Source organism: Eriocheir sinensis, chromosome 31 (assembly GCF_024679095.1).
Source record: "Eriocheir sinensis breed Jianghai 21 chromosome 31, ASM2467909v1, whole genome shotgun sequence".
In the NCBI taxonomy this organism is placed as follows: domain Eukaryota; kingdom Metazoa; phylum Arthropoda; class Malacostraca; order Decapoda; family Varunidae; genus Eriocheir; species Eriocheir sinensis.
Genome location: NC_066539.1, coordinates 3,665,140 through 3,688,637, shown reverse-complemented (window position 1 = coordinate 3,688,637; position 23,498 = coordinate 3,665,140). Strand labels below are relative to the sequence as shown.

The 23,498-nt window shown below is 44.0% G+C and overlaps 1 protein-coding gene across 7 annotated transcripts in view; it reads left to right on the top strand.

Moving 5' to 3' along the window:
* The window catches only part of LOC127005808 (uncharacterized), a 105,276-nt gene that overhangs the window by 66,910 nt on the left and 14,868 nt on the right, over positions 1-23,498 (top strand). For 5 of the 7 annotated variants that reach the window (XM_050874934.1, XM_050874929.1, XM_050874932.1 and 2 more), the window contains exons 3-11: positions 10,198-10,375; positions 11,396-11,502; positions 14,188-14,406; positions 15,840-15,954; positions 16,480-16,597; positions 18,242-18,319; positions 19,825-19,977; positions 20,647-20,807; positions 21,400-21,547. In XM_050874934.1, the coding sequence (XP_050730891.1) occupies positions 10,198-10,375; positions 11,396-11,502; positions 14,188-14,406; positions 15,840-15,954; positions 16,480-16,597; positions 18,242-18,319; positions 19,825-19,977; positions 20,647-20,807; positions 21,400-21,547 (1,277 nt within the window). The remainder of the gene's footprint in view (positions 1-10,197; positions 10,376-11,395; positions 11,503-14,187; positions 14,407-15,839; positions 15,955-16,479; positions 16,598-18,241; positions 18,320-19,824; positions 19,978-20,646; positions 20,808-21,399; positions 21,548-23,498) is intronic. The other 2 variants (XM_050874936.1, XM_050874935.1) reach the window with 2 other exon arrangements.

Here is a 23,498-nt window from a genome sequence, read left to right as displayed (position 1 = left end):
ACGAGGAGTGTCTTTGATGCAGCGCGCGAAGCGGCGATCGGGAAAAAAATGAACTAATTTCCTCTCTTGACGAAGAGGAGGTGAAGGCCCGCTCTTCGCTAATATCTTCGCACATTTAATGCTTTATTACAACATTTTTCCATGTTGCTGTATTATTAATTGGGTATAAGAACAATTTAAGTTTTCTAGGCCTTATATAAAAAATAATACAATGCGAGAAACAATATTTTTCTGTTTATTCAAGACTTCACGGTTCCTATGATAATTTAAGCCAACACTGGAACACACCTCTCAACCAGCACGCCCCGCCCTTTAGTCTCAACTATTCACAACAGTTATCTTTTTTGAGCGTTTGTAGGGCGGGCACTTCGAACCATAAGCATGCATTAAGATTGCTGGGATGAATTTTAAAGTGACGGACTAACAGGCTTTCTCCGGGCGCTTGTTTCACAAGTCTGTATGAATATGTGGTGGTATTTGGTACTCCGTGCTGGGCTTAACACAGCCAATCTCCAAACTCGTGACGTCACCTGTGGGTGGAGCTTAGCAAAGCTCAGCAATATAGATGCTACCATTTTCCACCCACTGATAGGAGCTCTAAAGCTAGTTAAAATATATTTACAAGTGAGAAATAACGAAGGGAAAAAGAGATGTCTCATGGAACAGGAGGAAAATAAAGAAAATAAAAGCAGTTTATTCTAACGAGGTCTCCTAAGCTCCGCCCACAGGTAACGGGATGATATGAAAGTGAAGCAAACATAGCCACGGGTACCAACCAATTAAATGCATCCATGTAAAATTTCTGCTAAATATAATGTATGTCACTGTATCAAGCACTGTTTACATAAATATTAGTCACACTATATAATCCATTATATAAATGTACCTAAATTGCATTAAGGTTTCGGTTTTCAACGTTTGTTTGATTTGCAGTAGTACCAACACTACACGGAAAGATTGTTTCGAAGGTTAGGAACTGGGCATACCCTTCAACGGAAACACACTCTCTAAGAGACGCTTCGACGAAGAGGGAAGAGCTTCACTGAGAATATGGCCGTCAGTCTCTTTACATTGGAGAAAAGACGCCTACGAGGGGATATGATTCAAGTCTTCAAGTATCTAAAAAAGTTCAATAACGTCGATTACTCCAAATTCTTTGAACTGCAAACCAACTCAAGAACAAGAAATAACGGTTTACCCATTCAGTCGAGTCGATGTAACACAGACATTGGAAGGAGTTTCTTTCCAAACCGAGTCATCCGCCAATGGAACAATCTTCCCTCAGAAGTAGTGACTGCGAATACCATCAACTCCTTCAAATATAGAATCGACCGTCATTTCGCTGCGTCGGGAGTAAACTGAATAACGAGGGGCTTCCATCTGCTCCTCAATATCGAGGTGCTTTCATCTGCTCACCAAACCCCAAGTGGCGATCGAGCAGATTAAATCACCCAAGCGGGCGACCTCGTAATGAGCCAATAGGCTTTCTGTTGCCTGCATTTCCATGTTTCCATGTTTCCTCCTCCTAATCCTCCTAATCCTCCTTCTCCTCATTATTATCCTTTTTCTTCCTCATTATCATCATCACCATCACCATCATCTTTATCCTCAACCTGATCCTAATCCTTACCCCCCCTTTTTGCTTCCTCCTCCTCCTCCTCCTAATCCTCCTAATCCTCCTTCTCATTATTATCCTTTTTCTTCCTCCTCCTCATCATCACCATCATCTTTATCCTCAACCTTATCCTAATCCTTGCCCTCCCTTTTTGCTTCGTCCTCCTCCTCCTAATCCTCCTAATCCTCCTTCTCCTCATTATTATCCTTTTTCTTCCTTCGAAGACATCTTGAAGGGGTAAACTGGGATAATTTAGGGATTCATGAGGGCCAGAACTGCGGATTGGAGAGCCAGGAGAACCAGGTAGAAATGTCTTACAATAATTTAGTTAGAGTAATAGTAGAGGGGCAAGGTCAGCATATACCACAGCGAACACTTAGAAAAGAAAACAATGATCCTAAGTGGATGACTCGTGGACTAAAACACGAGATTGGGTTAAAGAAGGGAATTTATCAGAAAATAAAGAATGGTGAAACACATCTCAGGGGCCGGTACGTCGAACTATCTAGATTAGTTAAGAAAAACACCAGGATAGCAAAAAGGAACTATGAGATCAAAGTAGCAAATGAGGCGAAAAGTAATCCTAAGGGCTTCTTTCAGACGTATAGAACAAAAACACGGGAGAAAATTGGACCGCTGAAAACAAACACAGGGGAGCTAGTAAAAAATTACGAAAATATGAGCACATTGTTGAACGACTACTTCCTTTCAGTATTCACACAGGAGGATCGAACGACTATACCGGAAAGAGTTCAGGTGTACGAGGGCGGGGATGGCGATAAATTGAGGGATATAATCATTACCAGGCAAGTAGTTCAGGATGAGATAGATAAGCTTAAGAAGAACAAGTCGCCAGGTCCTGACGGGATATTTCCGAGGGTATTAAAGGAATTAGGTGATGTACTCAGTGACCCACTAACCGACATCTTTAAGATGTCGGTAAATACTGGCTATGTGCCGAGCCTATGGAAAGTAGCTAATATGACGCCGATTTTTAAAAAGGGGGACAGGTCAGTTGCTTCAAACTATCGCCCAATTAGCTTAACATCGGTTATAGGGAAGATGCTGGAGTCCATAATAGCTAGGAGCATTCGGGAGCATTTAGAGAAACATAGTTTAATTCACGACTCGCAGCATGGGTTCACAAAAGGTAGGTCATGCCTCACCAATCTCTTGCCCTTCTACAATAAAGTATTTGAGGCGGTTGACAGAGATGAAAATTATGATGTAATCTATCTTGATTTTAGTAAAGCGTTTGACAAAGTTCATCACCAACGACTGTTGCTTAAATTACAGGCTCACGGAGTAGAGGGTAAAGTTTTGAACTGGGTCAAGGCGTGGCTTAGCAATAGGAAGCAAAGAGTGCAAATCAATGGTAAAAGATCTGACTGGGGATGTGTTACGAGTGGGGTCCCACAAGGTTCGGTATTAGGTCCACTTTTGCTTATCATTTATATCAATGACTTAGATACAGGAATTAGTAGTGATGTTAGTAAATTTGCAGATGATACCAAGATCGGTAGAGTAATTGAGTCGGATCAGGACGCTAGTATTCTCCAAGGTGAACTCAACAGATTGTATGACTGGGCGGATAAATGGCAGATGGAGTTCAATGTAGGGAAGTGCAGTATTCTGAGTGTAGGTAGGAACAACCCCTCACATAACTATTGCTTAAATGACACTCTCATAAGCAGGTCTGGGTGCGAGAGGGATTTAGGGGTCTTAGTGAGCTCTGATCTCCGTCCAAGGGCACAATGCATTCAAGCTAGAAATCGAGCTAATAGGGTACTGGGATTTATTTCAAGGAGCGTAAGCAACAGAAGCCCCGAAGTCTTCCTCAAACTATATTTAGCATTAGTTAGACCTCATCTTGACTATGCGGTTCAGTTCTGGTCACCTTACTATAGAATGGATATCAAAATGTTAGAATCGGTGCAGAGGAGGATGACTAAGATGATTCAGGGGTTGAGAAACTTGCCATACGAGGGAAGACTCAAACAGTTAAACTTGCATTCTCTAGAAAGGCGAAGGGTGCGTGGAGACATGATTGAGGTTTATAAATGGATGAAGGGCTTTAATAAGGGAGACATTCATAAGGTTTTGTTGGTAAGAGAACCGGGTAGGACACGAAGTAATGGGTTTAAACTGGATAAATTCAGATTCAACAGGGACACAGGCAAAAATTGGTTTACTAACAGGGTGGTGAGTGGAATAGGGTTAGCAGTCATGTGGTGAGCGCCAGTACAATTGTCACATTCAAAAATAGACTAGATAAATTCATGGACAGCGATATTAGGTGGGGTTAGATACACGGGAGCTTAGAGTCAAAGGAGCTGCCTTGTACAGGCCTACCGGCCTCTTGTAGACTCCTGCGTTCTTGTGTTCTTGTGTTCCTCCTCCTCCTCATCACTATCACCATCATCTTTATCCTCAACCTCATCCTAATCCTTGCCCTCCATTTTTGCTTCCTCCTTCTCCTCGCCGTTGCCGTCACTCCTCTCTTTTTTCTCCGTTTTCCTCTGTGACCTGTGCCCTTCTCCTCCTCCTCCTCCTCTTCCTCTTCCTCCTCCTCATTCGTTACTCATTCATCCTTTTTCCTCCATTCACACTCATCCTCCTTTTTTTCTATTTTTGTCTCATGTGTCCTTCATCTTCTCCTCCTCCCCCTTCCCTCCCCCCTTCTTCCTCCTTCCTTCCTTCTTGCTCTTCCTTCCTTCTTTCTGACGCAAATAACTACGTAAAAAAATACACGTCTGCTTCGCCTTCTTGGTCCTGTGTGCTCGCTGTCTGCATGCCTCAAAGTGTTGCTTCAGAGGGGGGGTGGGGAGAGAGAGAGAGAGAGAGAGAGAGAGAGAGAGAGAGAGAGAGAGAGAGAGAGAGAGAGTACTATATACTTCACTTCCTCTTACTCTCTTTCTCTTCCATTTCTTAATATTTTCTTCGTCTTCTCCTTTTTTTCTTCTTCTTTTATCTGCCTCCGCTTTTTCTTCTTTTTACATCCCTTTATTCTTCGTGAGGGAGAAAGTGTACATAGTTCACTCCCTCTTCTTTCTTTTTCATTTCTTTATTATTTTTCTTCGTCTTCTTTATTTTCTCTCATTTTCTTTCTTTTCTTTCATCTACCTCCTCCTCCTTTTCTTTCTACTTATATTTATTCTCCTATCTATCCCTCTATTTCCTTATCTATTTTTTTATCTATCTATTCTCCTTTATTTATCTGTATCTATGTTTCTGTTTATCTATCTACATTTTACCTATCTAGCTAGCCATCTGTCTGTCTCTCTGTTTAGCTATCTTCGCACCTATCGCATCGCCTCTCCTCACCTATATGAATACGGAACGCTACCTGGTGTTAATAAGGCATTCGTATTCCTTTTGTGTTCTCCTCTAAGACTGAGATTCCTGTTGGAGCGTGAGGGAGAGAGGACCCGATGCATCTTTATTGTGGGGGGGAGTGTGTGTGTGTGTGTGTCCTGGGTCAGAAGTAGATGCTCTCTCTCTCTCTCTCTCTCTCTCTCTCTCTCTCTCTCTCTCTCTCTCTCTCTCTCTCTCTCTGTTTTTGTGTTTTTTTTATCGTTTTATTTGTTTATCGGGAATGGGTGTGTCTGCGTCTGTCTGTCTATCTTTATCTGTCCTCCCATTCATTATCTCCTGTCCCTTGCCTCTCCTTTATCTCCCCTTCCTCTTTTTTTTTTCCTCACCGATCCACTTACCCCTTACAGACTTCCACTTCTTTATCTCCTCTTTCATCCTCTTCTCCCTCTCCTTGCCTTCCGTCCCCCTTTCCTTCCTTTCCCTCCTCTCTCTTTCCTTAATTCCTCTACTTCTTTATTTTCCTTCATTTCCCTTCTCCCTGTCTTCATCTACATTTCCTTGTCTTCCGTTTCCTTCCCCTTCCTTCCTTTCCTTCCCCTCTTCATTATTATTGTTCCTTACTTCTCCATCTCCTTTCCTTTATCCCTCCACTTCCTTCCCTGTACCCCTTCCCTCTCCTCCTCCACCGTACACCATTATCAGTTTTCAGGACCTGCTGCCCTCATAAGTATCTTCAACTGTTGTGAGTTAAACGATTCTCTCCTTTAACCTTACCTCTTTTTTATAGTGGTTGATTGATGCGCTCGATGCTGTTGTGTCAAACTGGTCCCTCGATCCTGGCTTTGTTTTTCTCTCCCTTCTCTCTTCTATCTCGCATCCACCTTAATTGATCTGATCGCTCCCAACATCCATTTACTGAGGCGGTTCCCTTGCGCTCATAATGGCAGGTTTTCATAGCAATTTCATGATCGCCCACAACAAAACGGCTGGGCTATTTACACACACACACACACACACACACACACACACACACACACACGCAGAGGACTAGTCAAACAGGGTAGGTAAAAAAAAGAATCTTGTTTGTTATGTAAGTGTCACTGATAAGATCTGGACGAATGTACGGCTGGACGATCGTAAATAGAAGCGCACCTGTTTTAAGCCACGCCCAGGTTTACTAATATGAACCCTCACCACTACCACTGCTTCTACTACTCTACCACTATTACCACTACCACTACCAGCCAGCATCAATTATGTATATACGCTGTCTGTCCACCACCATCACTACCAATGCTGCTGCTGCTACCCCTGTCACTGCTGCCATCAATCGTTCGTGTATCGTTGGTTTCCAGTCCGTGCTCAGTCCGGCAGCCACTTGACTCGCAGTGCCACGTGTGCCTAGTGAGCGTGTGTGGTGTTGAAGGCTGTCTGCTCGTCTGCAGCAGCCCCCCTTGACACAACGTTGAGGGTATAACGAACTCAACGCTACGAACAGAACCAAACTGACACCTCCTCGTGCATTCATTCGTTCTTTACCTCCTTGGCAACTCGCGGGTACTCCTGACAACGCAGTGTGCTCTGAGCTTAAAGGAAGTTTAGAGGAGTGACAGACATTAAACAGCCGCTCCTCCGTCCATCTACTCCCTGCGACTTCGATACCACTCCACCATCTTCCTCGGCTACACTCCCTCTCTACGACTACTTCAGACGGCGTAGTCTCATACCCACTTGAACGGGAGTCTAGAGGGGAGGCTACAGGAGGAGGAGGAGTAGAACTTGCGAAGGAGAGATGCTGCCCTGGAAGAAGAGGAAGCCGCCCTCACAGATCCAACACGTCCACGTCCCTAACCACGAGGAGGTGACGGCCGGCTCCTGCATCCTGTGTGCCGAGGCAGCTGAGTACGTCTTGGGGGCAGGAGCCTCACCTAAACGTTGCTCTCATTTACAACACACACGCGCTTGACTGAAACGTTTCTTGCCTTGTTTGCAGAGTTTCGCTTGAAGGTTGCTCTTATTAGGTAGTATACGTGAGCTGAAAATCTTTGCGACCCGAGCATCGCCTACATGTTGCTCTGTAGCCTTGGGGGATACGAGCCTCGCTAAAACGTTGGTCTCATGGGGAACACACGAGCCTAACGTAGCTGAAGTTAATCTTATAAAGTAAACACACGAGCCCGATATCACTGGTGCGCGAGTCTTGAATCATACAACCTTCCTTGTGAATTTATTTATTCGTCTACGACTTAAATTTTTCAGGAAGGGAGCATCACATCTTTGAAGCTGTATGAGATCATTTTTTTTGTTTTTTTGTTTTCTTGTTCGGTCTCATTTATGGGGCAGTGTGTGTCGCGTTGTTTTTGTTTTCTTGTATCCTTAGTGTCTCGTGCACTGTGCAATGGGAAGAAAGCTTGAGTGAGGGAAAGAAAGAAAAATGTAAACAATGTGGCACGCAAATGGAAAGAAAAAAAAGTAAGGAAGCTCAGTGGGTGAAGAAGAGGAGAGGAAAGTTGGAAGGAAGTGAAAAAAAAGCGAGGTTTGCGTATGAATGTTGCAAATTGGAAACCAAAAAAAGGAGCTTAGGAAAAGAGAGAATTAAATAGAATAGGAAAACATTCTAGAATCGAAGGGTAAAGAAGATAGAAGACTAAATAAAGCATTGGGTGAGGGAGGAGAGAGGAGGAAAGTGAGGAAAGTCTTACGTATGAATGTTACTAAATTTAAGAGTTTAAGGAATAGAAAAGAGGAAAGAAGGAAAAAGCGGAAAACATGGAACTGAAAGGATTAAGAAAGAAGAGGGAAAACACAATTCAGGGGGTGAGGAAAGGGAGATGAAGGAAGAAAAATACGAGTCCTGTCTTACGTATAAATGTTACCAAATTTGAGAGTAGAATAGTGGAATAGAAAAGAACGAAAAATATGGAATTGAAAGAAGAAGAAGAAAGCAGTTCAGTGAGTGAGGAAGGGGAGATGAAGGAAGTGGAAAAACAAGTCGCGCATGTTACTGGCATTTAGACAATCGCGTAGAGCACATGTTTGCTGAAAACGTCGACAGGAAAAGAAGGATTGGATGAAGTTCTTGCCTTGGGACGTGATGAATTGGTTCGTTTGTCTTCCTCGTGGTAACAAACAAAAAACAACAACAACAAAAAAAAAGTCCATGGCCCTTGCTGAGTGGCCGAGGGGGAGCAGGAACCCGTCCGGCCCTTCTCTGCCTGCAGTGTTATCTCGGGGCCGACAAGGCTGCCCCGCGCTGCCCCATGCAAGGGAACAGCACGCCGAAGCTTTCTGACGTGAGGCGGCTTAAGGTCATTACAAAAAGGTCAGTTATAGCGGGATATAGCGTTGTATCCATCCCTTCACTGACCACTACAAGCCACAGCACTACAACATCGTGCCTTGCCTCCTCCACGTAACGTTGTATCCATTCCTGCACTGACCATTACAGACCACAACACTACAACATCGTGCCTTGCCACCTCAACGGAAGCCTTTGGATGAGAACGCAGCGTGTGGCGAGGCTGAGCAGGGCGTGACGCAATTGACGCAACTTGTCAGAAAAGTGTTCTTACGAGAAAGCTGAATTTTCTTACATCTTTCTTTATCTTTCGTTGAGGAAACATGTACAAAACACAGCCACGTGCGTCGCCGCGGACACAGACCTGTTTTTTTTTTCCCTCATGTAAGTCTGTTGTCAAGAGGAAGGTGCTTCCCGCCTGCCTGCCCGTCACCTTGGCCCCCTGCCTGGCCTGTCCTCCCGGCCGTCCTAGATCCCTGCACAGGCAGACCGAACTTAAGAACGTAGGAGTCTGCAAGAGGCCGGTAGCCCTGTACAAGGCAGCTCCTTTGAACCTAAGCTCCCTTGTATCTAACCCCACCTAATATCGCTGTCCATGAATTTATCTAATCTATTTTTGAATGTGACAATTGTATTGGCACTCACCACATGGCTGCTAAATTTAAGCCTATTCCACTCGTCCACCACTCTGTTCGTAAACCAATTTTTGCCTATGTCCTTGTTGAATCTGAATTTATCTAGTTTAAACCCATAACTACGTGTCCTACCCGGTTCTCTTACCAACAAATCCTTATGAATATCTCCCTTATTAAAGCCCTTCATCCATTTATAAACCTCGATCATGTCTCCACGCACCCTTCGCCTTTCTAGAGAATGCAAGTTTAACTGTTTGAGTCTTTCCTCGTATGGCAAGTTTCTCAACCCCTGAAACATATTAGTCATCCTCTTCTGCACCGATTTTAACATTTTGATATACATTCTATAGTAAGGTGACCAGAACTGAACCGCATAGTCAAGATGAGGTCTAACTAATGCTAAATATAGTTTGAGGAAGACTTCGGCGCTTTAAATTTCACCCTGTGCCAGTCACCATGCCAGTCCCACCCCCCAACCCCTATCGTAGGGGCGGTGTCAGGGTAGCGAGCTGCCGGCCACCTCAGATAAAACGCTATTTTTTATTCAACATATTTTCGCTCGACGCTGACACTCATTTGTTTGCTGTGTTTGTCTGTCGCTCCTACAGACATACAACTCGGTGCTTGCTGTCTCCCTCTGTCCCTCCCGCTGAGTCATTATTATTATTATTATTATTATTATTATTATTATTATTATTATTATTATTATTATTATTATTATTATTATTATTATTATTATTATTATTATTATTATTATTATTATTATTACTACTACTACTACTGCTATCATTATTATGTTTGATGATACTGTTTATTGTTTATTTTATGTCAGACTATAGTGGGTCACGTCCCCGTTGGTCACACAATATTCTAATTATAGCAAGTGTTCTGGTCCCAACCAGTCTGTTTATGCGAGGCGGCCCAGCTCGCTTGGTAGGGATTGTGTGTGTGGCTCATCGTTCTGATCACGTGCTGAACTCGCGATCGTCAGCCAGTACCGTTTCCGAAAATTCGGAGCTGCATAGTGATGGATCTTCAATTTTCCTCACATCACACTGTACACATCCGGGGAGCGGACACAACCCCCGAGTGACACCTAGTAATAATCATTGCTTGGTTGACAAGGAGCATGGATGAAAGGAAGCTCCCCATCCGTCTCCATTCCGCCTCGGAATCGAACCTGCGACCTTTTGGTTGTGAGGCGTGTGTGTGCATGTGTGTGTGTGTGTGTGTGTGTGTGTGTGTGTGTGTGTGTGTGTGTAAGAGAGAGAGAGAGAGAGAGAGAGAGAGAGAGAGAGAGAGAATGCTTGCTCAATCTCTTCCTTCCCCTACAGATGGGTGGGCGTCCATGGAGGGGGCAGCGAGGAGGGCGCAGAGCCAACCGCCACCACGCCCATGGCAGCTGCCATGCCCACCACGCCCACCACGCCCCACATCATCGTGTCCACTGAGGAGGATGAGGGCGCTGGGACTTCCACGCAGAAGGCGAGACCCACGCTGGAATTCAGCGAGGTGGGTAGCAGCAGAAGTAGTAGTAGTAGTAGTAGTAGTAGAATATATTATTTTGATAGTAGTGGTGGTAGTCGTACTTACAAGGCTGGCGTAAGGTCGTGTCAAGGTAAAAAAAGGAGGAGGAGGAGCAGGAGAAGGACTCAGTGACGTCAGTGCAACACAATTAGTATGGTGTGCCTAGCCCAGCCGGCACGTCTATTACACGCGTAGGCTACATGTGTGTGTGTGTGTGTGTGTGTGTGTGTGTGTGTGTGTGCTCCTTTTTTGGGAGTTGTATTCTACTTTTTTTTACACATTTTCCCGTCTAGACATTTTCTCCTCCCCCCCCCCCCCCACCACCACACACACACACACACACACACACACACACACACACACACACACACACACTCCGTGAACATATTACCCCTTCGGAGATGCTCCCCCGTGGACAGATCCTCCCTGAACATCCCCCCCCCCATAGACGCATTTCTCCCTGGACGTGTTCCCCCATGGACGTATTCCCCCTGGATGTATTTCTCCTGAACTCATTTCCCCTGGACGTGTTCCCCCATGGACGTATTTCTCTCCTGAACGCATTCCCCCTGGACGTATTTACCCGTGGACTTATCCAAGGCCTTCTAAAAGGCCTTGACTTATCCCTCCTGAACGTATCCCTCCCCCCCACGTGGACTTAATCCCCCCTGAACGTATTCCCCCTGGACGTATTCCTGCTGGACGTATTTCCCCCTTGGGCTTAATCCCCCCTGAACGTATTCCCCCTGGTTGTATTTCCCCGCGGACAGCTTCCCCTTTTAGCATGCTTCCTCCTGGACACGTTCGACATCGATTTATTATGGCAACAAAACACTGACCGAAGGCGTTGCTCTTTATTGTTCATCATTGTTTCATTTTTTTTTCTTCTTCTTCTGTCTAAACATTTCTTCGTGATATATAGATAGATAAGAAGGGAGGAGAGTGCCTTGACTTCAATGTAACTACATGTAAGGAAATGTTATATACTCTGTCAACGTGTTTCAGGACCAGTGTGACAGTTCAGCCTCCAACGGACAGGTGACCAACAACGGCGCCGCCACTGCACCTGTCATCGGGGGGCCGCTCACCGAAGAGAAGCGGCCCAAGCTTTCGTGAGTGTCCGTGATGCATGGCGCTAGTGCAAGGACGGGCTGGGGGGGCGGGGGGGGGAGGGGCACAGACCTTTCTCTTCCTGCCCACAGCGCGTTGGGGCGTGAAACTCAGGGTCTCGAGGGGCTAAATCGGCTGTTTTATTTCGTTAAGACACTGAGGAAGGCTTCAGTATGTTTAAAGGAAGCTTGTATTCACACTGATCAAATATTTTCGTTACAAACCAACGGAAACCATTAACATATTGAAAAGCTGTTGGTTGCCCAAAATATCGGACGAAGGCCTTACCATGCCTATATAAATTGTTTGTATTCGCATTCCCTCTGGTTTTGTAATGTTAAGTCTCGTATACCAAGCAGCAGATAAAAGGAAGCTATGAAGCTACTCCGAAACAAGCCTTGAGTTGCTTCATTCGAGTCGGTTTGTGGCGGGGAGTTGTATTCTTATCACAGTCGAATGTATTGTTTTCCTAACAACAGTGGTCATCTGCTGGCTTTATATGTTCCCAGTTATACCGTGGTCAGCTTTCAATGTTAGCTATTTTTCTCCGTGGTCAAACACTGAAGCAACTCAATGAATCACCGAAGCGCTTTCACATACGTCATATGAATACCTGTCATTACTCAGAAGATATCACTGCCTTCCCTTTTTTCTATTCTGCTTTCATTTTAAACCCTCCCTGTCGTTAAGCACCACAGTAGGGCAAGGAAAGGACAAAGGATGACCAAAGCTTTTACACGAAAGATACGTATTATTGACTTCCGTATCATCCCGTGTCTTATATCATTTAATTATTCAACATCCAGTTCCTTTCTTCCTCCTCCGTGGTAGAATGTCGAAGCAATACAAGGACTTCTATCTCTTCCGGATCCCACTACCTTTATCATATTTCTTTATTATTCAGTATTTTATCACAAGCCGCTGCACTGATGGGGTACTTTGCGTGCTTCCACTCGCCCCACCACCCCGACCCTCACCGTGTCCCCTCCAGACCCGAGCTTCACGCCCCTGATCGCCTTAGTAAAGCAGTAGTTCGAGTAGTGTATTGATAGACTTGACACGCTCTTTTCTCCATGCACATTTTCACTCACTCTATTGTAGTGTCACGTGTGGTATTAACAGCATCGTGCCTAGTGTATAGATGAGCATTTCGCCTGTTGTGTGGCAGCGCCTTGCACCTTTCCATCACTCCCAAGTCCTCAGTAGTGTACGTGGTGTGGCAGTAGGGGGCCTCGTTCCTGCTCCCGCCTGAGTTCTGGAAGGGAGTGGCTCAATTTGCATTTGTCTGGCTTGCCAATCGTCATGTCGCAGTCGTCACCAGCGGTAAAGGTTCAGTATAACTATATCTCGCCTTGGTAGCTTGCTATTTAGTCAGGAATTTAGGTCTGGCAGCTCATTAGTTGTAGATAGATGAGAATGAATTGTTGTGCATATTAACTAACTATATTTATGGACTATAATTAAAGGTAATTCTTACGGTCTCCCTTAGTATATGTTTATGCTCAAGTATTAGGCCTGCACCACTCGGTCGTCTCAAGCGCAGGATTATGGCGTCACATGGTTCGAATTCCTGATTCTAGGCATTTAACTCTAGGCTCCTGAGTTCTCATTGAAAACGCACATCTAAGGCCTCAAGCACAAGCAGAATGCTCAGAGGAGACAGATGTACACTGTGCCCCTACTGCGAACCAAATGACGGCGGCAGAATTCTTGCACCGGGCCCGCGTGACGTCTTGCATGAACTATACCTCAATATTGGAACCAAGAGCGAGACGACTGTGTATTCTTAGCTTCGCCTGCACCCCATCTTTGGCTCCGGGAAGTCTCGAATCGAATGCAAAAATGTGTGTGTAAACTACTTGATCATGCTACCGGCAAGTGCATTTTCCCCTCGATATGCAAGAATAGACTACAGTGGTGATGAGTTGCTGTTCAGAGGCGACAGATTGCTCTTTGGTTTTTGGTAATCTAGGCTATATAGTCTTGTTAAGTTTGAATACCTGGTAGGTCTGACGGAAATTTCGGTTTTACTCGCTCTCCGGTAGGGCGTAAAATTAATCAATCAAGGGGGGCATACGCCGGGGAATACGTCGCCTTGCCCACCCTACAACGTCAGGCCCGGGGGACCCTCCGAATGAGTCTCCATGCAGGCCCTCTTCCCATCCTGTGTAGCCTATCTTATGGCACGGCCTATCAACTTGCCTTTAAGCCACCAACTCTGTGGGCGCCCCCTTGGCCTCCTCCACTCGATTGTCTCTTACAGAAACAACCCGATGAGCGGGGTCAGCTTCTGGGTAGCGTGCCACACCCGGAAGCCGGAGTTGGCGTTGAACCATGCGGGTAAAAAAAGAAAAAAAGAAATAAATAAATAAAAAAATGTGTCGATTGTCGCCATATACTAGTGAATATCGAGTGTTTATATGCAAGTCAAAACGCGCTATACGAGCAGTTTCGCCTACTAAGACGAGATGCAGCAATACTGAACCTACACGACGGTGGCGAACGCCTTGATTGGCGAAGGAGGAGAGTGATGGGGGGGCCTTCTGTCCCGATCTCAGAGCTGCCTCCTGCGGGCTGGGCTTTCCTCACTCGATCTCTGTCTGTCTTTCTTTCTGTTTGTCTCTGTCTGTCTGCCTGTCCATCTGTCTGTCTATCTCTTCAGTAGCTCGTAGACTTCCCTCTCACAGGCTCACAATGAACTCGCTGGATCTGCCGGACGCCCGCCACCCCTCCCTGGACTTCACCACCTACAGGAAGACTCGCAGGAACTCCATGCAGGAGATCATGAAACGCGTGGGCAGCAGCCAGACCAACCTGCCCCCTCTGCACCCCGGCCACAACATCCGCCGCTCCAGCTCCCGCAACAGCCTGGAGCCCTCCGTGGTGGACTGGCGGCAGGAAGGAAAGTTAGTAGAGAGCTTGTAGTCGTAGCGTTTGTCTCTTTGGTAATGCTAGATCATAGGACCGCATTAATCAGCTCGCTGGGATACATTTACACAAGTGGAGGATGTTGGGAAAGGCCTCTATAGTTCTGTAAGCTAATAGTGGCTGATGATGATCACAAGGAGGAGGAGGTGGTGGTTTCGGGGGGTTACACTTCCATACCTTCAGTTACGTAGAATGCCCGGATTTGGAACTTTCTGAATGCGGTCCTATTATGTAGAATTACCAGCGCTCTCTCTCTCTCTCTCTCTCCTACTGAAGAACTGTTGCAAAGTAATGCCTGCCTCTCTCTATGCGTGCGTGTGGTGCCTGTGGCCATAGAGTAGTGTACTGTGTCACCATGGTGGCCCCATGTGTCAGTGCTGCCTTGCTGGATGTTGGTGTGTCTCTTCGCATTGTTAGTAGTGTGCATGTGTGTGGCCCTCTAGGCCCCCGACTACTGTTGACACTGAACTAGATATTGGTCATGGCTTGCATTAAATATAAGAGAAATCTCATTTGACTGATAAAAGAAAAAGATTTTCCTCAAAAATAATATGGTAACGTAGGCTAAATATCACTCACAATCTTGAACATTATGATGAAGCTTCTGTCATTATTTGATGTCTTGTAATGAAGCTTTCTAAATCTCAGCAATAGCCCTCAAGATTGATTATAATAAGGCAAGAGTCTCCTTTAATGACGATGGGTTAAAATTATTTCTTGATCAGTGTTTTGTGCTAGATGTAGTTAAACTAAAGCAGGTCTAAGCTTTCTATATGACTCAAAGAAACATTTAACTTTACCGTTTTTTTATATAGAGTTGCCATTTATTTTGTTAAATTAATACTAAGTTGTCTGTTTGATGGGTGTAATCTCAAGTTAATAGAAAGCAGATTTGATTCCTCTTACTGATCTCAAAGCTCAATAAACGGGTTGATTTCATCATATTTTTAGTTTCCAGAAGTGGCTGTCTCTGGGTCATCCTCTGCTTCCTAGTCATGTTCAACTGGAAAATAAGTTCAGGTTACATGCAGAGTCGATTTAACAATTTATTTTCATTCAATATTAAACACACACACACACATACACACATTTCCCTATATCTATCTATCTGTTTTAGCTATTTACCTATTTCACACATGTTTTTTTTCTCCAAATGTAGGCCTACCTATCTATCTATCCATCTCTCTCTCTCTCACACACACACACAATAAAAGCACTTACGATGGCAGATAACTCAAGGATGCAAACCCAAGGCCCCCAAAACTATAGGCTATGGCCAAACTACTCAGAATGGGAAGGTGCAGTTATATACACAAACTGGAAAGCAAAGACACACTCCTGTGACACACACACACACACACACACACACCTGCGCATTTCTCTCTCATCATCAACATTTTTTCATCCTCAGTGATTCTCTGATCGCCTGTGTAAGTGCCCTCTATGGCAAGCTGCTGGTGGTGATGGGCATGGCTTTCCCCATTGCTGAGGTCATCTCCCATGACATACCCATCTCCTTCTATAATGTGAGTATTAGAGTCTGTATTCCTAGAAGTTGATGCTCTGTTCCCTTATGAAAAGCTCCTTCAAGGAGGTGGCCATGACAGAAACGTCTCTAACTTCTCCTGTTCTGTCACTCTTGGCATACGCAAACCCTTCCCTACCGATTCTCTTTCTTCAGTACTACTTATTCTCTTTATGGATCCATTTTACTGGTGGTCTCCCCTGACACACACTCACTCCTCCCCTCATACATTCTCCTCACAAAGTCATCCTTATTCATTCTCGTCACATGTCCAAACCATCTCAGAAACCACGTTTCACCCATTCAACCACTCCACAACCTATTCCTTCTTCCACTGCTACACCCATTATCAAACCTTTAGTTCATGCTTGCCTTACCTTTCCCATCCCATCTTAGACACACCACATCTAACTCTCTTATAGCTTATTTCCACTGCTTATATTTGTGACTGCTAATACGGACGTAAATCAGTGCAGCTGTTAAAGATACTGAGAGGTTTACAGAAAGCTTTACTGTTGCTTGGCAGGGCTTCTACCTCTACCTGTACGTCGGGTCCATCCTGTTCCTGGTGTACGCTTACGTCTTCCTGCTGCAGACCATCAACATACCCACCAGCCAACTCAAGTCCAAGTTTCAGACCCTGCGTGAGTAGCCAAGACAGCCAGACATTTGTTGTTTCTTAGCTTTGTAGTTGGAAGATGTTAAGGTCTGTACAACTCTGAAAAATTTGTTTGTTTCTGTGTGTGTGTGTCTCACAGTCTCTATTTCCGTTTTCTCTCTCTCTCTCTCTCTCTCTCTCTCTCTCTCTCTCTCTCTCTCTCTCTCTCTCTCTCTCTCTCTCTCTCTCTCTCTCTCTCTCTCTCTCTCTCTCTCTCTCTCTCTCTCTCTCTATCTCTCTCTCTCTCTCTCTCTCTCTCTCTCTCTCTCTCTCTCTCTCTCTCTCTCTCTCTCTCTCTCTCTCTCTCTCTCTCTCTCTCTCTCTCTCTCTCTCTCTCTCTCTCTCTCTCTCTCTCTCTCTCTCTCTCTCTCTCTCTCTCTCTCTCTCTCTCTCTCTCTCTCTCTCTCTCTCTCTCTCTCTCTCTCTCTCTCTCTCTCAATGATGCAATCTTGTCTGACGTATGTTTGGGCACTTAGTACTTTAAGTTCTGCCATAGCTTCCTAACCATTCCCTACATTGTAGTATACTTATTTGTAATGAGTAGCAGACCCAACGCCTCTTTATTAGTGCCTGACTCATGTACAGGAAGCTCATCATTACCTGCCAGCCACTCAGCAGCTTTTCTTGGTGTCATAGGCAGTGTTCCTTCATACACAAGAAGCTAGTTGGGCTTCACATGATAGCTCCTGAAAATCATTTGATTGCTATCTGCTCCTGCCAGCCATAACTCAGTATAAAACTTTCTGTCATACTCATATTAACTATATATGTCTACTTGAACAGCTTACACTTGAACAAAATTATGTGAGTGTACTTGTGTAAATATTTTTACATATTGTTATGCACATGAGAATATTTCAAATACGTATCGGGTCTCTGCTAGTAAAGTATTTTCTAGAACCAGAATACTAATGATAGGGATGAAACAGATGAACATGTTTCAATAAAAATATTACTAAATATTCATCACAGTAAGTTGACAGTTTATCTATCATTTTAGTCTTTAACCTGAAAAAAAAAAGAAAAAAAAAAAAGACACCTGCAGAGTTAACAAAAAAATTCCCAAGTGTCAAGTTCCAGACTGGTGAAGCTGTAGGGATGCTCCCCTTTAAAGGTTCACTAATTTTACCTTTGCACAACTCAGAAAATGAATTGTGTTAAAACTGTTTGTTCATACTGTCTTCCATGATAAAGCTATAGTCAGAGAACACCAGTGGACAGACCTTGGTGCTGGCCAGAGCTTTCTGCACATGAGAAAACAAAGTATACCATTGTTTGCCTTAAATGTCTCTGACTCTCTAAGCTTCTCAGTGATATAAGTTAGAACTATGTCACAGTACGCCATGTCAACTGCATGCATAAAGTATGATGGCCATGTAGTGTTGAATGACCAGTGGTAGGACAGTGGTAGACTGAGAATTAAGCAATGGTAGGAAGGAGAGCATGGTAGTTTCACAGTGTGCTCCATCAGCTGCATGTGTAGCAGTAGTGATCATGAGGTGCAGTCAGCAGTGGTTGAGTAGATCAAGACTTTCTACAGGATCATGAATTTAGCCGTGCCAGGAGACAGAGCAGGGCAACAACCAACAAAACAGGATAGACATTTACTCTGAGTTACAATGTGTTGCAGGAAGCTACGTGCCCATGCCTGATTTAAACACGGTGCTTCCCCTCCGCAAGTCCAGCACATCCAACACCAAGGGGACAGGTAGCCTGCCACTTGTTGTAATGCATTTGGAATGATTGGCAATGAAACAATGGGCCTGCTGGGAGGTGTGCTGATGTGTGCACCACTGAGATTAGCACCCAGAAACACTTTTTATTCATGTTAAATGGGGTCAAGGTATTGTTTGATTGCACACTGAACAAACTAAAAGTAATCAGGCATTTGTTAGCATTGTCGAATTAGAATGATGATGTGAAGAGTATATGGAGACCAAGTTGCTCATTTACTGATATCATGCCACATCTGTCATGACTATGGACCAATTCCACAGTCCAACCCAAGATTGTTCAATTGCCTACAAAGCATCTGACTACAGAAATGTCCTGTACAGTTTCCTCAAGTATGTTGGCATCTCTACCACCATCAAACACTATACAAAGAGCATTGGTGTAGTTTTTGGTGCTTTATAGAAAATCAAACAAACTTGGGTAGTTGTTGGTTTGAGCACTTACAAAGCCACTATGCTTGCCTGAGGAACTACCCTTATAGTTGTGGTGGGTGCAAAGTGAGTTAATGAATCCATACCATTGAAAGTGGACAGTAGGTACCATCTTGATCCATCACTGCTTCCTTCCTCCGAAGTTATTCTTTCTCACCATGCATGTCTTTTCCCCACACCTGCATGCTTATACCCTTTCCTGCCTGTGTCTGTCCTTGCTACCTAACTACTCAGCACTGGCTTTCCTTCTTAATGCTCCTCCCTTTTTTGCCTGTGCTCCTCACTACCTACCCACACGTCATTGGCTTCACATCCCTTTCACCCTCTGTATTGATAAACTTAAGAATGATTAACTTTCCTTAGTAATATTTTTGTATCCTCACTATGTACAGCACAAGTTATCTAATGAATGCTTCTGACTGCTGTTTTACTAATATTCTGGAACTGAGGCATCACACATGGCTGTACATTTTTTTTTTAATTTTCCTGAAAGGGTAACATTTACTATGTACTTCCCATCTGCATGTTGATGCCATACATATGATATTGTATTTGTTGTATTTGATATCTTAATTGGCTCACTAGAGACTCTCATTAGTCACTATAGATTGAAATGTTTTAAGATGGTTAGTTTTATTAATTCCATGTAACCAGTACTCCTATTGGGGGAAAAGTATAAGTAGAGTAGTTTTGCCAGTTCATATACTCCTTTGCAACCAGTCATCCTATTAGAGGAAAAGAATTAGTAAATATAGGGCAGTTTTGCCAATTTATATACATGTACTCCTTTGCAACCAGCACTCCTACTGGGGGAAAAATTATATGTAGGACAGTTTCACCAGTTCATACTGTATATTCCTTTGCAATCATTACTCCTATTAGGGCTTGAATTTCTTTCTTAGTCGAATGTATAGCTAGCCTTGGGGGGGTGACTTTTACATGAGACCAACTTTTACACAAGCATGTGGAGTAAAGTTCTTGTCTGATGAACAGTGTCCTGACTCATTCTTCTCATCCTTCCCACCACACCTTGGCCACTCTCTCACAGGTCGCCTTAATGCCAGCAAAGATTCACGGTACCCCGGTGACATAGACAAGGAGAGTGACCGAGCCTCCATCAACACCATGAGCTTCAAGCCGCCCAAGTATGGCCTTGCCGATGACAACCATGGGTCCATGTACCTCAAGATGGGAGCTGTCTGTGAGTAAATGCTTTTTAATTGAACATATTCAGTTGTCAGAGGTTGTGGTGATAACACTATATTGTGGACTGATGACTCATAGCCAATTGTCTCTATCTCTAGGGTAGGGTTCTAAATTAAACTTGGTTATGTGAATGAATCTTAGGGGTACATGTGTGTCATGGAAAGCCTGTTAATGCAGTTGCCTTCTTTGGACACAATAGTGCTGGGGAAAAGGCAGGATATGGCTCAGTACTTTAACTCATTGAGTTTATCAACTAAAGTTTCAGACATTGATAATTTTTTTATGTACTTACCTGTAGAACCTATAGAGCTAGAAGAGTACCAGTGGTCATCCTAATAGCCTATTAGTGATGATGGTATGATTTTTAAAGTGGCTCAGTGATAGACATACAATATATTTTTATTTTACCCTACGTGAATCTATGCATCTATATTCTGGGTTAGGGGATTATGACCAGCACCAGTACACTTGAAGTGATACAACATCAAGTAATACCTAAGGGCCATGGATTGATCTAGAGCCTTGTGCTGATGATCACTTTCCTTGTTATGAAGCTGCAGAGGATGCTGTGGCTAGTGATGAACACAATGATGCATGAACATTGATTGGCACATAACAGAGTGTTGCTAACTGTGTGCCTTGTGTCCCTTCTCCCTGGTCCCAGTGTTTGGCATTGGCAGCATGATCTACAGTGGCCTGGAGGTTGGGCAGTACTTTGAGCTGCAGGCAGATGACAGCTGTGCTGACATTCTGCTGGTGATCTCGCCAGCAGCCAGGATGCTCTTCACTTTCATACAAATGTATTTCATCTTCCTTAACTCAAGGGTGAGTTGCAAGTGCAGGAGCTGGAATTCAGAATTCATTTCATTAATTCCAATCCATTCATTTCATCTCTTAAACATGGCCATGACATAAGTATCAATAGGCAAGGATAAGTGCACAAGCAATGAGTTACTTGAGTGAAGCATATGATGCAACAAGATGGGATGGCACGAGTAATGAAGAGCTATTCAGTATGGGTGTAGAACCAAAAGGTTTAGATAAGAAGTTGTGGAATACATATCGTGAAGTTCATTAAGGTGGTTTACTCATGCTTTGAGAATTTAGTTTGGTGCTTTTGTGCAGAGGGTTTAAGAAAGTCCATTAGGAGGGCAGAGGTGGTAGGGAGACCCCAGTAAGGGTGAGCAACATGAATGAAAACTACATGAAGGAGAGAAGTGTGTGGGGGAGTGAATGCTGTAAAAAGGGAGTGTATGAAGAGACTGCAGTCATAGCCACCAAAGGGAATAGGGCTAAACCATAAATATATGTATAAAAAGATTGATCATTCTGTCCCTAAGAGTAAAAAATATCTTCTGTAGAGCTAAACATATCAGTTCTTGTTGTGACAGTGCCTCTCACTGACCTTGTTTTTCAGGTTGCCATCAGTCGCCACCGCGTCATTGCCAGGTTTGGGCTGATGCACATGATTGGGACGAATCTATGCATCTGGCTCAATGTGCTGGTGCAGGAAACCAAACACGAGATCATCAACCTTCGCTTCGGCCATGGCGGCCACCATGGAGGTGAGGCTAGGCCACTGGCACACACAGCTGCTGGCAGGAAAGGATGCTGGGCCTTGATGTGTTGGTAGATGAGAGCTCTGAACAAGTGTTTCAAAAAGTGGTACTCATAATACATGTCATGGTGCTAGCAGCTAGGAGGAATGTTTCCCACATACAGCTAAAAGAAATGTCCCCAGGATGGAGAAAAGTTTGATGCAACTTTCATATACCAAAATATATACTCATGTTAAAGTCAATTCCATTCCCAAAGCTGAGAATGCTTTAAGATTAATTCTAACATGATAGGAAAGTAGTATCCATGTGAAAGTAAATCCCATGAACTGTATTATTAAAAATCATTCCAGAAGTTCAGCTTTCACATGAGTATGTATGGTAGTAACTGTGCAGTATGAAAGTGGAAGACCAGGTAACAGGACATGTGAAAACTATAAGAAGCTGAGTAAGTAATGAGATAAGAAGGGGCAAGTGCACTCTGAAGCACTTGACTTGTGCCTCCGAAATTTAGAGGAAAATTACATTTCTGTGTTGAGCTCTTGGGGACCTGTCAGTTTGTTTTTCCTGCACATCAAATATTATAGACATATGCAGTGTGTGTGTGTGTGTGTGTGTGTGTGTGTGTGTGTGTGTGTGTGTTTACCTATTTATAGTGTACAGGGCCTGAGCTCAAGCTCAGTCAGTCCTGTCTCCCAGTGCGTGTGTGTGTGTGCGTGTGTGTGTATTCGTACATGTGTGTGTGTGTGTGTGTGTGTGTGTGTGTGTGTGTGTATTTACCTAGTTGTATTTACCTAGTTGTGACATACAGGAAAAGAGCTACGCTCGCGCTGTCCCGTCTCCATATCCGCTCTTATCCAACTTTTCCTTAAAATCATGAATGTTTCTTGCACAAACCACCTCCTCCTCCAGTCCATTCCACAGCTCAATGCTTCTGTTTGGAAAGCTAAAGTTTTTCACATCTCGCCTACACGTGGTCGCCCTCAATTTCTTTCCACGTCCTCTTGTTTCTCTTTCGCTCCACACACACAGGTCTTCTCTGTCCAGATTTTCCACCCCACTCGCCACCCTGTACACCGCTATCAGGTCTCCTCTTTCTCTTCTTCTCTCCAGGGTTGTGAGCCCCATGCTATTGAGTCTCTCCTCGTAAGTCCGATCCCTAAGTTCCGGTACCATCTTAGTTGCCATTTTCTGTACTCTTTCCAGCTTATATTATTCTTTTCATGAGGAGACCAGACCACTGCTGCATACTCCAACCTTGGCCTTATCATTGTAACTATTATTTTCTTCATCATCTCTTTGTCCAAATACACAAATGCCGTCCTTATGTTCTTCAGCAAATTCATAGTTTGTCCCGTTATCCTGTTGATGTGTTTGTCCGGTGACATGTTCTCTGAGATAGTCGCTCCCAAATCTTTTTCTTCCATTCCTCTGCATATTATCTCACTTCCCATCATATAATCATATTCACATCTTCTACCACTCCTACCAAACTATTTTTTTACATTTCCCAAGGTTGAATTCCATCTGCCATGTACCACTCCACTCCTATGTGTGTGTGTGTGTGTGTGTGTGTGTGTGTGTGTGTGTGTTATCTGTGTCTCATCTGTTTTGTATGTCTGTCTCCATTTGTCTGTATATGTATAGTAGCCTATATGTTCATCATGTATGTCTCTTAGTTTTCTGTCCATATGTCTTTTCTCCATTTGTATGCTAAGATTCTGCTCTCTTTAAACTCATTTCATTCTTAGCTCACATGCACCTCTTTACATAAAATTTAACTATTCACAGACATTAAATGTTGCATGACCTGTTTAGGCCAAAGCTCCCTCACCTTGCACAGACTGTATAGACTTGTGCAAAAGTTGATTTTGTGTAAAATTCAACCCTTCAAGGCTGAGGCATTTTCACTTGAGGAATTAGTTTCAATCCCTGGAGAGAGAGTGTCAGATCAAAACTA